The following is a 14,748-nucleotide window of genomic DNA, read 5'->3' on the forward strand; positions in this document are numbered from 1 at the left end:
CCGTTATCTTCTCATATTTGGACAGTTTTCACATTGACCCATCAATACTGGCATTTTAGAGAGTATGAATGCCCTTTACCGTCAGGCGTCAAACAGTCATTTTTGGTTACCGTTAGCATCAAATTGGTTAACATTTTACCGTGATTCGTCAACATATCCTTATCGTGATTCGTCAGAGGTCTCAAATAATTATCGTTACTGTTATTTTTGGGGAAAAATTAACGTGATTCGTCAAAATCTGTCTATTTTTTTTATCGTCTTGAAGAAAGTATTTTATCGTCATGCACCAAAAATTACCGTTAACATCATTTGGCAGGATTTTTTACCGTTATTCGTCATGAAGGTACCCCCATTACCACCCTCATTTTAACTTTCACTTTTGTAAGAATGTCACATGACCAACATTATGGGAACTGATTTATGCAAATGACCCATGTTCCATAGGAAAACATAATCTATATAAATCGAGCCTCAATTAGTTCATTTTTCTCTTCATTAAAGTAAAGTTTAATCGACCTGCCATCCGCTATTTTCTCATATTTGGACAGTTTTCACATCGACACATCAATATTGGCATTTTTACTTTAACTTTAAAAGATTGTGACATGACCCCAACAGAAAAAGTAATTTACAATGCATTACATGTATGAGAGCTGATTTATGAAAATGACCCTTATTCAATAGGAAAACATCATAATCTAACACCTCGTTCATTTATGATGCAAATAAGCTGAATGGCAGAGTGTGTTCAATTTGAAAATAAAGAGTTAAAATGCCGGAATCGCAAAAACAGATGTTGGACACCAGAGTAATCTCGGACTATGAGTATGAGTTTTGGGCAATTTGTAAGGGGGGAGGGTTCAAGGGAAGCAAATGCTCTTTCAATTATGCATGTTTCAAAAATTGGGGAAAAATTACACAGAGAGTTGAGTCATTTTTTTTCAGACTTAATTCAAATAATGACTACTGAGTAATGTAGAATTACCTTCTAATTCTATAAAAAAAAATCACAACTACTGAACAGGAACAATCATGGTACTTTTTTACCTATGAAACTACACTATGACATCTGTCGATGATCTGATCTGCAAAACCTACAAACAGACACAGAAATATCATCAAATAGTGAAATAAAAGATTGATTGCACCTTGTATGGATAGTTCCGACACGTGTTACATGGGGAGCCCGTTTGTTTACAAATAATAATGTCACGTGATCACGCACTGACCGTCACAAATTTTTATCACACAATATTACAGTACTTACACAATTCACAAATGCATAACCCATTTATCTTGCGGACATGCAATGGTAATGTGCACGGCTATCAAAAACTTCAAAAATATTGCATGTACAGTTAATGAAGAAGTTATTTCATCAAATAGATAAGATTTTCACTCATGACATAAATCGACTGGGTGTCATCGCCATCGGGGATAATTGGTAAATGGGATTAAATTGACCGCCAAGAAGGTGTAGAGAACCACCTCTGGAGAACCTTAACATTAATAAGTAATACTCACCAAAATTTCTCTATAATTAACGCTATTTTCTGTTGGAAAATTTCAGAAAGATGCTGATAACCTTATTCTGTTATTTGGTGACACAGATTATTTTCTTGTTTTGGCGCGAAATATATTCTTACTCTTAATGCTTGACGTAACAAAATTTGTATAGAATTATATTTAACTAAAGCTCAGCGTAAATATGCAGAAGCATGACAATACATTAATAATAAAATGTGTAAATATTTCTGTAAAAGAACATAATTTTACTTTACCAGTATACTTCACTTAGAATTACATTTGAGCGCAAGAAAATCTCTATGTGAATCGGCTCGGGGTCGAAGTTCAACATTTCAACGGAAATTTTTGCGTGTGCTTGCGTTGCTTTAGATCGAGGCCACAGCTTTTCAACCAATCGGGGAATGTTTACTTGGGGCATACATCTATTTTTACTGCAGGTTTCGACATGTTTAAATCGGGATTATAGAAAAATGGAATGTTGTTGGTAGATACAGAGCAGAAAATGATGAACACTTTTAGCAAAAGATAAATTGGATCGGGGGTCTGTGAATTCACATTATTTGTACAACTCTCCTTACTCTTGGGAAGCGTGTGCTTTACATCGAGGCTTGCGTTGCTTTACATCGAGGCTTTCGTTGCTTTACATCGACGCCATAGTAGTTCAACCAATCGGGGAATGTTTATTTGGGGCATACATCTATTTTTACTGCAGGTTTTGGCATATTTTAATCGAAATTAGAGAAAAATGGAATGATTTTAGGAGATATAAAACAGAAAATGATAAATATTTTTAGCAAAAGATGAATTGGATCGGGGTTCTGTGTATTCACATTATTTGTACAACTCTCCTTACTGATGGCAAAAAATGGAATTTCCGTGACCTAAATGGTTCGCGAAAATTAATATTTTTATATATATATAGTAATCACGTGACATGATGCTGATTAATGTATGACCACACGTGTGTGACCGCCTTTTTCAAACGCGGAAATTGTATCATTTTCCTGGACAATATTTAGGACCGTTTTCAGCAAAGAAGAATTCATAGAAATGTAAGTGTTTCTTTAAATTATTATTCGTTGCTGTACTAATTGTCTTTTAATGCTTGTGTGGTGTTAACATTGGGAGATTATAAATGCGCAAACGTACTTGTATATTTTGAAAATCTCGCCATAGTGTATGTTGTAAAGATAACATTACTGACTCCAGTGTGTACATCGTCTTTTTTGTTGTACGTTCAACTTATTTATGACTGCACTTCTATATAAATATGTACTACAATCTGGAAACACCATATTCAGCCTACATACAGCTCATTTTAGTTATTTACTACTGATTTGTTAAAGAAAAGGAACTTTTGCGAAGTAAGATTATCATCTCCCCCTTTTTTATCTAAAATTTTAACCCGTCATCCATAATCACACTATTTTAATTATTGTCAACTATACTCTGAATTTTAATAATTTCTTTTTACTCTTCAATCGAATTTTACTAATTTAAAATATTGCTTGGCGATGATGATCGATGTTATTCTTATTTTTTGCACAGGTATTAGAGACAGAACAGTAACTTAGGAAAGGGACAGATCAGTAACTTAGGAAAGAAAGATTTAAGGATAAAAGTAATAGCTGTCAAGGTATGTATTTTTTTTTTATTTTTTAACATTTTTGATTATCAATAATCAGTATGTATGTTGGATTGCCTGTGTTTGTGTGAACTATGTGATTTGAATTGATTTATATGCTCAATGGGTGGCATTGTTTCAATAGATCCTGGTGCTCGAGATGGGTGGCATTGTTACAATAGATCCTGGTGCTCGAGATGGGTGGCATTGTTACAATAGATCCTGGTGCTTGAGATGGGTGGCATTTTAACAATAGATCCTGGTGCTCGAGATGGGTGGCATTGTTACAGTAGATCCTGGTGCTCGAGATGGGTGGCATTGTTACAATAGATCCTGGTGCTCGAGATGGGTGGCATTTGTACAATAGATCCTGAGCTCGAGATAGGTGGCATTTTAACAATTGATCCTGGTGCTCGAGATGGGTGACATTGTTACAATAGATCCTGGTGCTTGAGATGGGTGGCATTGTTACAATAGATCCTGGTGCTCGAGATGGGTGGCATTGTTACAATAGATCCTGGTGCTTGAGATGGGTGGCATTTTAACAATAGATCCTGGTGCTCGAGATGGGTGGCAGTGTTACAGTAGATCCTGGTGCTCGAGATGGGTGGCATTGTTACAATAGATCCTGGTGCTCGAGATGGGTGGCATTTGTACAATAGATCCTGGTGCTCGAGATGGGTGGCATTTGTACAATAGATCCTGAGCTCGAGATAGGTGGCATTTTAACAATTGATCCTGGTGCTCGAGATGGGTGGCATTGTTACAATAGATCCTAGTGCTTGAGATGGGTGGCATTGTTACAATAGATCGTGGTGGCCGAAATAGGTGGCATTTGAACAATAGATCGTGGTGCTCGAGATAGGCGGCATTGCTACATTGTACATGTATAGGAGCGAAAAAAATTGTAAAAACGGATCCGGTATTATATAAACCAGTAAATTATTTTAAAAAAACCTGGCCTATATAACATTTTATTCCCTGCCTTTGACGTTCTACGTAATTGCTAAGTCATGTTTACAAAATATTATTTGTGTTTGTTTTTTCAGGAAGAGTAATGGAGGCCTACACAAAGATAACAGAAGCTGAATTAAAGAAGGATTGTGCACCAGAAATGATTGGAGGAGTTTAGAAACTACAATTCATTTTCACGAAAATAATAAAAATTGATTAAGAGATTATTTGTATTCATTTACCAGATCACCTTTTGGCTATATTTAATTTAGCTTTTGTCATAACTTGACATCTGTTGTACTGGTTTTTTTTTCAAATCTTGCTGATGTCCTCTGTAGAGTCATGTGGCTTCAATATCTTGTGTGGTTACTAACTATTATAGATATAAGAAGATGTGGTATGATTTCCAATGAGACAAATATCCACCAGAGTCCAATTGACGTGGACGTCACTAAACGGACTTCAACAATAAGCACACACCACACCGTATAGACCGCAATAGAAGACCCGGACACAATACACCCTTCAATAATCAATTCAAACGAGAAAAACCAACCGCCTAAATTTGTAACGACAAACACATGTGACAGATGAACCAACAACAAGCAATGTATTGCTTATTTCAACATGAAAGAATGTTGCTGCAATATTAGGGTGATGTTGTTTCAATGTTAAGTTTCAACCTATATTCAATCAAAAATCAACGTTGATACAATGTTGAAAATATAACGTTGTTTCAACGTCAGATATTCAACGTTGTGTCAACTTTCAAAACCAACCGTTATTTCAACGTCTTTTCAACGTTACAGATCAATGTTAATTCAACGTTGTTTCAACGTTGAAATGCCTGCTGGGTTAGTAGTAGTAATTTTCTAGATTTTTAAAAATCTTGCGACAAAATCAGACCGGCCATGACTTTGTATTTATGCATCAAACGTATTCCACTGCTATTCGAAATATTAAATGAAATCAACTTAACTGATATAGTTATGCAAATATTTTATATCTAGTCATCAATTGTTATTGAATATATGCTACTTAATATAAATAGTTCGATCACGATTCCTTGCAGACCTCCGATAACACTGATTATCTAATTAAACGAAAACAAACGATTTTCTACACTACCGGTATATAAAGTTATTAAATCGAAGTAAAATAGAAATATGCAACAGTTAAGTTCATATTTGTTATAATGCTTATTATGGCGGATCCACGGTTCTACTTTTAGGGAGAGGAGGGTGAAAGTGATATGGATCAACCGAATGGCCAAACCTTTAGTGTGTTTTATTATATTAACTTTTTTTTATTGCCAGTCTTCCCTACTGCCTATAAAGCAATATTTTTTGTTGAGCCCTTCTCTTTTTAAATTCTGGATCATTCACTGTTGATCTTTATCTTATTAATATAGTATTGAGTAAGAATACTAATTTTACTCGCTTACAAAATAACAGAACCAGTCACTGAATATTATATGAAATTTATTTGACATAAATATGATACACACATATATATATACAATTCATTGGTATTTCAAGCAACCTAATTATGAAGATTGTGTATGCTGTTGTAAACTTTTTAATCAAAATCAAACTCCACTTATCTAACGGATTTCTTTCCATGGGATCTACGACAACACTGTATATTGTACATGCGTCTTCCCTCTACTCTAATCTTTCAGAGTATACATATAACACGTATAAAGTGTTTCCAATGTAAGATTTAAGATGACCATTTAACACTCTCACTGTCACTTATTATATAAAAATAGACTCGAGTAAATACAAATATTTTAAAAATATGACTAAGGAGCAAGTTGTTTTTAATTCTAAAATTGATGGTGCATTTTGTTCTCGTTAAGAATTCCTACATCCACCAACATCTTCGTGATCTCGATGTAGTGTGCTTCACTCAAGTGTGGAAGGTCAAAAGACTAAACAATATGCCTGTAATGATTCTCAACCAGCCCCATGATATTTAGGATAAGATAAAAGAGTGACCGACCAAGAATGTGTCTTAACGGGTGACATGTCTCCCATTTCTGCTAACAGGTTTTTGCATTGCGAAATAACACGTTAATAATCCGACTGTTTGCGTTGGTATAGTACAAAACTATTTTTTATTACATTAATTAATCATCCTTACCATGCATGTAATATTTGCCATTTGACAACTAGCACACATCAATAAACAAATATTTTTTATGTTGGTTTCCGCGTTAAGTGTTCTATAACGGCCCACAGGGACTAGGTTAGCAGTTTTAAAAAAATAATCAATGTTTTTTATTTTTTTTTGTATTACCTGTCTATATGTATTACTTTATAAACGTATTTTACGATGGCAACAATATTTTTTTGTTTTTTTACGATGGCAACAATATTTCTTTGTTTTCTAGCAATGTGCAGTTTGCTATCCATATCCGTATACTGAAAAATCCTAAAGGGATCTAAATCGCTATTTTGAATTGCCTAACCTACTTTAAATAAAAAATAATTGAAAATATTTCTGTGTGACTATATACCTTACAAAGACACTCATTTTCTTTCAAAATGATTCTTCTATCAGAAGCATGTATTGATTTTCCGATCGATGGAACCCTTACGCAGCTTCAGTTGCATTCGGGTCAAATCATTCAAATTTCCCGGCGAAAGCAACGTAACTGGCACACTCGTCGTTTCGCAGGGACTTAGACGAAAGGAGAGGTAACATCTTGTCATTCGAAACTCTTCTGATTAATACTCTTAACCTAATGATAACTATCCAAATTATCGAAAGCAAATCTCCCGGAATAATTTACCCACTAATTACAAATCCGCCAAAAACAAAATCTTAACAGTTGAGAAAGAATTGTATAGCTGATGGAGGAACCAAATACATTAGTTTCATGTTTAATATCATAAATTTAAAAGTCGAAATAAATTACAAAACAGTTAGTTAAATAAGTTAGGACAAGGATTTGTATAGTGTATAGTATACAAATCCTTGGTTAGGAGTCACTTTCCGGGACAAAAATACCAGTTTTTTGGGGCTGACAATTGTTTTTAAGGGAGGGGGTGCATAGGGGAATTTTGAAAGTAATGATCTGAAAATACACAATAAATAACTGAAGGGAGATCCTCCTAGCCTACAATCATACCACATCTTCTTATTTTTTTTTATTTATATCTTATAAATATACCAAATGTACCATTTCTTGTTATTCTTGATTACTAAAATTTAAATTTTTCTTGGACACTTTTATAAAAAAGTGGTATTTTATCACAGATAATTTCTAGTTAAATTTGGAATAAAAGAAAGGTGCATTTCCATTAGTCCAAAAATACCGCTGTGGATTATGAGAAGTGGATCAAAATACTAAACTCATATCATATTCATGCATAAAGTAAGATCATAGCGAAAAGTATGATAATATTGGGGTTTATGGTTTACATCATTTAGACAGTAAGCCAACAAAAGACAGTCATAAAACTTAATGTGTTTAATTTGGGCATGACCTTTACTGGAAAGTTGTCTCACTGGCTATCATACCACACATGAAAATAACTTAAAAAGAAGATTAACAAGGAAATGTTTGATTGATGTAGATAAGACAGACACCCAGCAAACAAAAATGACTCTTTTCACATTAAGTATGTTTGTCCTAAAACTAGAATTTAGACAGTTAGCTGTTGACTTTGATCTTTTTCTGCTTCGAGAAATTCAACAGACACACCATACAGTCCAACAAGAAGAAATAATATTTATATGCAGATGATTACCGACAAGAGAAATAAGAAATACAAATATTATGTTCTGGTTATCTAACCCTCTTACTTCACCTTAACTGATAGTTTTTAATGTTGACCATGAAAATATGTTGTCTTGTTTTTTTTATCAGATCCATTTTGGGAAACTGACTGCATAAAGAAGGTAAACTAAAACTTATGGAAGAAATTTGGTGACTGATATTTGTTATTTTTTTTCTTGCGCTCCTTTCCAATCTGATAAATTTGATAGTTCTTGTGTTGTGCTGTTACTCTGTTGTCCCAGGTTAGAGGAAGCACTCACATGTTGTACGCCACCACATTCACTATGTTCCTATTGCATACAGAAGCCTACAATTTGGTGGTTGTCTTTGGTTGCTGTCTGTCATATTTGTTTTTCATTTTTTGTTCTGTTATTATTCATTTCACATTTTGTCATGTTTGAACCTGACTTTAAGGTATGAACTTTGCTCATTGTTGAAGGCTGTACAGTAGCCTTATAGTTGCTTACATGAAGTCATTTTGGTCATGATGGACAGTTTTCTCCTTGGCAATCATACCACATCTCCTTATCGTTATATTTAAAGAGCCCGTAAAGCCTTATCTTTGCATTATACTTTTATTAACACAAATGCAAATTTTAACAAATAGCAATAAAACTGGATACCCATTGCAATATAAACCGAAATACATTTTTTCAAGTCAAATCAATGAATATTTGTAGTTACTGAAAGCTAGAGCAAAGATAGTCGATATAAAATGCAGATACAATGTGAGCGAAACAAATGAAAAAAACAGTTTATAAATTTGCTGCGTCCGATGCGCTTTTCTGGATTAACCTTCATCATGAACGCTCAAACCTTAACATTTGAAAACAAATGATGCGTAAATACACTGCAACGTTAGGACGGCGTGCATATAGCTGAGTCTACAAACGTAACGTCTTCAAAATACTTAAATCATTTACGACGTCGACATTTTTGCCTCAGAAAACAAACGCGTAACAAAAACACTGGACACTTAGTTTATCACATAACTTTAAACATAAACGTTAAACATATTTCTTTTTTTTTCGAACAACAAAGTGTAGCAAATACACATTCCGGAAATATAAATAAATATATGCTAAGAGCAGTCTAACGGAAATAATATCCGACTATGTCGTGGACCCTATTCAGAAAATAGCGTTAAAACGTCATTTCTTTAAATTGTAACAAAATAGCTGGACATTTAAAATTTTCAGGTGTTCAGCCTGGACTATCGAATCATTCATATTTTGCAGATTTTTTTAAACCACTTGTTATGCACATATAGAATATCAAGTTATTTCGAAATTAAAAAAAAGCAATTACATATTTTTTCTTACCGATTCTTACATTTTCGAATATTAATCCTTCCAAATTACTACTTCTTACAAATAACGAACTACATTCCAAACTCATCTTCCATGGCCGTTTTTGAATTTTGTTGCATTGAATTTCGTCTGACGTCATAGTCCGAATCCGAAAAATTCTATTATAAGAAAATGCGGGAAAATATGTTGAATTTGTATAAATTTTAGGTCAAAAACTCTATTTTATGCTTATTCAATGTTACAAGTTTCAACTATTTTTGCCGTTTTCTCTATGGTCGTTTCATACTTTATAGATTTAATTTTGATAACCTTACTAGTAATGTGGATTTCAATGGCTAGCATTCATTATTTATCATAAAAAAACTTCCTATTTAAAAGATATTTTAAACACGGTTGTATAAAACTACTTTTAAAAGCGCATTTTACAGTTGCCGTCAACTTTGTGCACGCCGTCTAGGAGCTATATGACCCAAAAGGACCTATACGAAATAGTCAAATTCATCTAAGATCAACATTGGGGGAGTTGGAACCTTTGTTTCTTTTATAATTTCTCCATCTATTTGAACGCGGGGAGTTTCAATTCAATCTATGTTATAAATCATGTCAGTACCGAAGCATTGACTACAGAGCTGATGATACCCTCAGGGAATAACAGTCCACCACGAGCGGTATCGACCTATTGCTAGTAAATGAAATAAATACTTTATAGATTTCGTGCATCCGAAGCGATTTCCTGGAACAATCTTCATCAGGAACGCTCAAACCTAAACATTTGAAACCCATCGTGCTTCAATCCCGTACTCAATACCTGATTACTTCTTTTTTTAATTAAAACATTTCTATATTTCTAGGTAAATTTGAAAACTATGATATTTCAGTTTGCCATTTTGTGATTGTGAGTGGTAATACTTATAAACTTAAAAAGTACTGTATACGATCTTATGATACTTTCAGTTAAACTTTTTAATTTAGTATTAGATACGTGTATAGTTCCAGAGTTATGGTCTCTTGATATAATGATTCCTATTTCTGAAAATAAAGGTTCCAAAGCAGACCCGATTTTGAACAAGGGTAGCAAGCGTTTGAACAAGGGTAGCAAACGTTTGAACAAGGGTAGCAAGCGTTTGAACAAGGGTAGCAAGCGAGCCAAATTATTTTATGTTTTTTTTTCGAATTTGATTTTTGGCAGGCGAAAGAATTTTATACTAGCGAGCTATATCATTTTTGCAATATTAAAAAAAGAAAATCATTGTAGTCAGGAGCCTGATGTTCAGTGGTTGTGGTTTGTTGATGTGGTTCATAGGTGTTTCTCTTTTCTCGTTTTTTATATAGATTAGACCGTTGGTTTTCCGGTTTGAATGGTTTTATACCAGTCATTTTCGTGACCCTTATATAGCTTGCTGTTCGGTGTGAGCCAAGGCTCCGTGTTGAAGACCGTTATTTGACCTATAATGGTTTACTTTTACAAATTGTGACTTGGATGGAGAGTTGTCTCATTGGCACTCATACCACATCTTCTTATATCTATGAAAAGAATTTTATGCAAGGAGCGATTAGAAATTTACATAGTTTTGGTGCTTGATGTTTCAATATATATCTCATATATCCTAGTTCGTGAATTACCCTACTTTGCGTCTCAATGTGTGCCCCGACAGCGACACTAGAGACAAATACGTTACTATCACGAAACCACCGAAACAATATCTTTACAAAAGGTACCCTAGAATTGACAGACATAGACTGGATGTACCCGGAGAATAAGTTTGTATTGCATGTGATGGAAGACGCTGCCTTAAATATCTAATTAACTGTCAAAACAGCAAACACCACATGCAGAGGAAAATATAAACAGAGAAAGTAAACCCTGAGATTCGATTACTCTCAGGGCATTTAACTATAAACAAAAGGTTGGTGTTTTGAACCAGTTTAGAATTACACCAAGTTAATCTTAACAACAATACTTGCAAGCAAATGCACACTTACAGTGAATAACCAAAATAATTTTCCTGTGTTTATGCATGCTGTTTATTTGTTATTTGTAATCCTGATTTCTGTTTCTTATCAATTCTAACCATCTTATCTGCAAACAAAAAGAGATCGTTACATCTAGTATCTCGTACATGAAGACACATTCAAAGAAATATTTCGTACATTATTATCATCTGACGACTTGAAAATAGATATATGTGTTAGTAATAATTTTTATGATAGGGATCTTTGTTGATTTGTCGGGAAACAAACGAAATAGTTTTAAGGTAAGAAGCTTGACATAGCTTCGATTGCAGTTTATTTGCGATCTTTCAAACAAAAAGACTTCTGGTATTTGGTATTCTTTTTAAAATTAATTGTTTCCCATTTAATAGCTTACTATACGATATAGGTTTTGCTCATTGTTGAAAGGCGTACAGTGACCTTTATATAATTGTTTACATCCTCGTTTTTGGTCACTGGTGGATAGTTTTCAACCATACCATGTCTCCTTATTTCTGTGTCTAGAGTCTATCATAATGATCTTGCAGTAAGTTGTGATCCTCAAAGTTCATTACTTAAATACCTTCCAGCGATTCTTAAGATGAAGAACAGCAATTAATGTGGGTTTCTGAGTTGTATATTAGTTATTTCAATTTGAAATATTTCATGGGACTTTTGTATAATGTACACATAACCCTTATCTATTTATTTATTAACACGGAAAAACGCAATATTAGACTGACTTAATAACTTAATGAGCATCTCTCTCATAAAATGAATGATGAAACAGCCAATATAATAAGCCAAGTGACGATGCAAAACACTTAACGTCTCTTCCGCTTTTATTCAGTCGGTAAATCTAAATTCACGTTGTGAGGAAAATGTCCCGTGTGCTGAACGCAAACATATTCATATTTAGAGATGTTTGCCAGAAGCTTATGTTAAGGGAAAAGTAATGTTTCCCTAGTCGCTGTCAAAACACATTTTCCATTCACTTGCATAAAATATCTTTCTTTTTGTACAAATTGATGTATTTGCTTACCAAACATTTCTTTGTACACGTTGATGTATTGGATTACCAAACATTTCTTTGTACACATTGATGTAGTGGCTTACCAAAAATTTCTTCGTACACATTGATGTATTGGCTTACCAAACATTTCTTTGTACACGCTGATGTATTGGCTTACCAAACAATTCTTTGTACACATTGATGTAGTGGCTTACCAAACATTTCTTTATACACATTGATGTAGTGGCTTACCAAACACTTCTTCGAACATATTGATGTATTGGTTTCCCAAACATCTCTTCGTACATATTGATGTATTGGCTTACCAAACATTTCTTTGTTCACGTTGATGTATTGGCTTACCAAACATTTCTTTGTACATATTGATGTAGTGGCTTACCAAAAATTTCTTCGTACACATTGATGTAGTGGCTTACCAAAAATTTCTTCGTACACATTGATGTAGTGGCTTACCAAAAATTTCTTCGTACACATTGATGTATTGGCTTACCAAACATTTCTTTGTACACGTTGATGTATTGGTTTCCCAAACATCTCTTCGTACATATTGATGTATTGGCTTACCAAACATCTCTTCGTACACATTGATGTATTGGCTTACCAAACATCTCTTCGTACAACTTGATGTCATTTCTTCGGAATAAATTGAAGGAGTTAAACTTTCCAATTTTATATAACTTGGCCTAGTTTAGAACAAAATTCTTCATAAAATGTCAAAAGAACTAACACAACAGACACCCTAAGATGTTGAAATTCAAAATAAATTTTGATATATAGGTCATTAAATGTCAAAACATGTATATAAGGACGTATATTTATACGTCCTTGCTATTGTTAACTGTCATCTTATGACTTTATACATACGGATTTCATAACAACAAAGATATGTAAATAGTTCTTGACAACGCATAAAATAGATTATAAATAAACATTCAGAGTACACTGAGTGCTTTAAGATATCCGATTTTATACATGTATAGGCTTTTAGCTTTGTTTCAGGAATTTCTATTTATTTGATTAGAGTGATATATATACTACAGATAGAAAAGTTTTATCACAAAATGTTAAGATAAGGAACATCTTAGCATATTTTTAGAAGTGCAGAAGTTTGATTGAAGGTGTTTACTGATATAGATAAACAAATGAGAGCGGTTAACTTTTACATTCTGACCTAAAGATAATAATGGATCAATTAATGTTGTAAGAAGCTCTGTGAAAATGGTTTGAACCGGTCAATTAATTATACTGCCGAAATGATGTTTACAATTTATACGGTGTGCTTTTTTCAATTTTGTTAGAAAAGGCGTAAATGAATAACTTTATTTCAAAAAGTTACAATACCTTTTCAAACCATTTGGGATTTCTGGATAAAAGAAAGATTTGCTTAAATTGTGGAGCATCCTGGTCAGTTGTTTGTTTATCCAAGTGATAACGTTACAATAATTTAAGATACATTCTTACAACTAGCTTGGCCTGGTGGATTACTTGTAAAAATACTTGATGAACATGGCGACCAAAGGTCTTGACCATTGGGGCGATATAACAGTTGTCGTGATATATTTCGTATTGGTTTTGTTTGTTGGATTATGGGTAAGTGATTTTTTTGTCTCGAAATTTTGACTTTATCCGTCATTTTCTGTGTATCCGTATATCCTTTCCAATGTTTTGAAGGATGTCAAATCCTGAAAATCCAAATAACAGCGTTTTCATAAATATTAAGGAAAATTCAGAAATATGAAAATGTACATCCTTTGGTAGCAATTTATTTTACCAACGTAAAACAAACTATTATACTTGGAGCAAAATGTCGACAAAAAAAACTATATGCGAACATTTTACATTTGGTTTTTGTTTTGTATTTGTTGTAGTCTGTTTTTCGTGGCAACAGAGGAAATGTAAACAGCTACTTCTTGGCAGGACGAAGTATGACATGGTTTCCGGTAAGTTACAATCTGAAAACTTTCTCATGAGGCATCTTGACACGTTTGTTTCCGGCTATATGTATTCATATTCATTAAGAATGCTAAATCACTGTCTAGCTATCTACTATAGAAAATGTCATATTGCGGTTTCCTCTGTCTTTATTAAACCAGCCATATGATATATCATATGGTTCCTTGCAAGTAATCTATATGTGGTATAGATTTATGTACATGGCTTATTTAATTTACAATATGTTTAAAGATGATATAATAGATAAAACATCAATGATCGAGTCATCAACCTAACAATTAAAGGGAGCAAAAGACTCGTAAAAAGGTAAAAAAAATACCAAGGGTTAATCAACATTATTAGACGAAGAAAAACAAATAGCATCATGGCCAAAAGAGAAAAAAAAAGACGGAAATACAAAAACAAGTCTCAAAACACTACACATAAAACTTAAGAATCCCACCAAAATCAGGGGTTAAACTTGGGTGCTCTAGAATCATGCTTTACCAGTGCCTGCACTCGTCATGTTGCTCATGACGTACATATAATCTGGTGATGTCTTACAGTCATATTTGGAGATGGAATAAAGATGGAAAGGAGGAGGGGATTT

At 33.5% G+C, this 14,748-nt stretch overlaps 1 protein-coding gene and 1 long non-coding RNA gene across 3 annotated transcripts in view; both read left to right on the forward strand.

Moving 5' to 3' along the window:
- The first annotated feature begins 2,466 nt into the window (after positions 1–2,466).
- On the forward strand, positions 2,467–4,329 carry LOC127730292 (uncharacterized). The gene is made up of 3 exons (XR_007995019.1): positions 2,467–2,579; positions 3,076–3,163; positions 4,201–4,329. It is a non-coding gene; the product is annotated as an uncharacterized LOC127730292 (long non-coding RNA).
- An 8,792-nt stretch (positions 4,330–13,121) lies between these two features.
- The window catches only part of LOC127730291 (sodium/glucose cotransporter 4-like), a 30,139-nt gene continuing 28,512 nt past the window's right edge, over positions 13,122–14,748 (forward strand). Inside the window, exons 1-2 of one of the 2 annotated variants that reach the window (XM_052238604.1) lie at positions 13,122–13,796; positions 14,075–14,146. In XM_052238604.1, the coding sequence (XP_052094564.1) occupies positions 13,707–13,796; positions 14,075–14,146 (162 nt within the window). In that variant the 5' untranslated portion in view covers positions 13,122–13,706. The remainder of the gene's footprint in view (positions 13,797–14,074; positions 14,147–14,748) is intronic. The other variant, XM_052238605.1, reaches the window with a different exon arrangement.

The sequence above is a fragment of the Mytilus californianus genome, unplaced genomic scaffold, assembly GCF_021869535.1.
Source record: "Mytilus californianus isolate M0D057914Y unplaced genomic scaffold, xbMytCali1.0.p SCAF_2, whole genome shotgun sequence".
In the NCBI taxonomy this organism is placed as follows: Eukaryota; Metazoa; Mollusca; class Bivalvia; order Mytilida; family Mytilidae; genus Mytilus; species Mytilus californianus.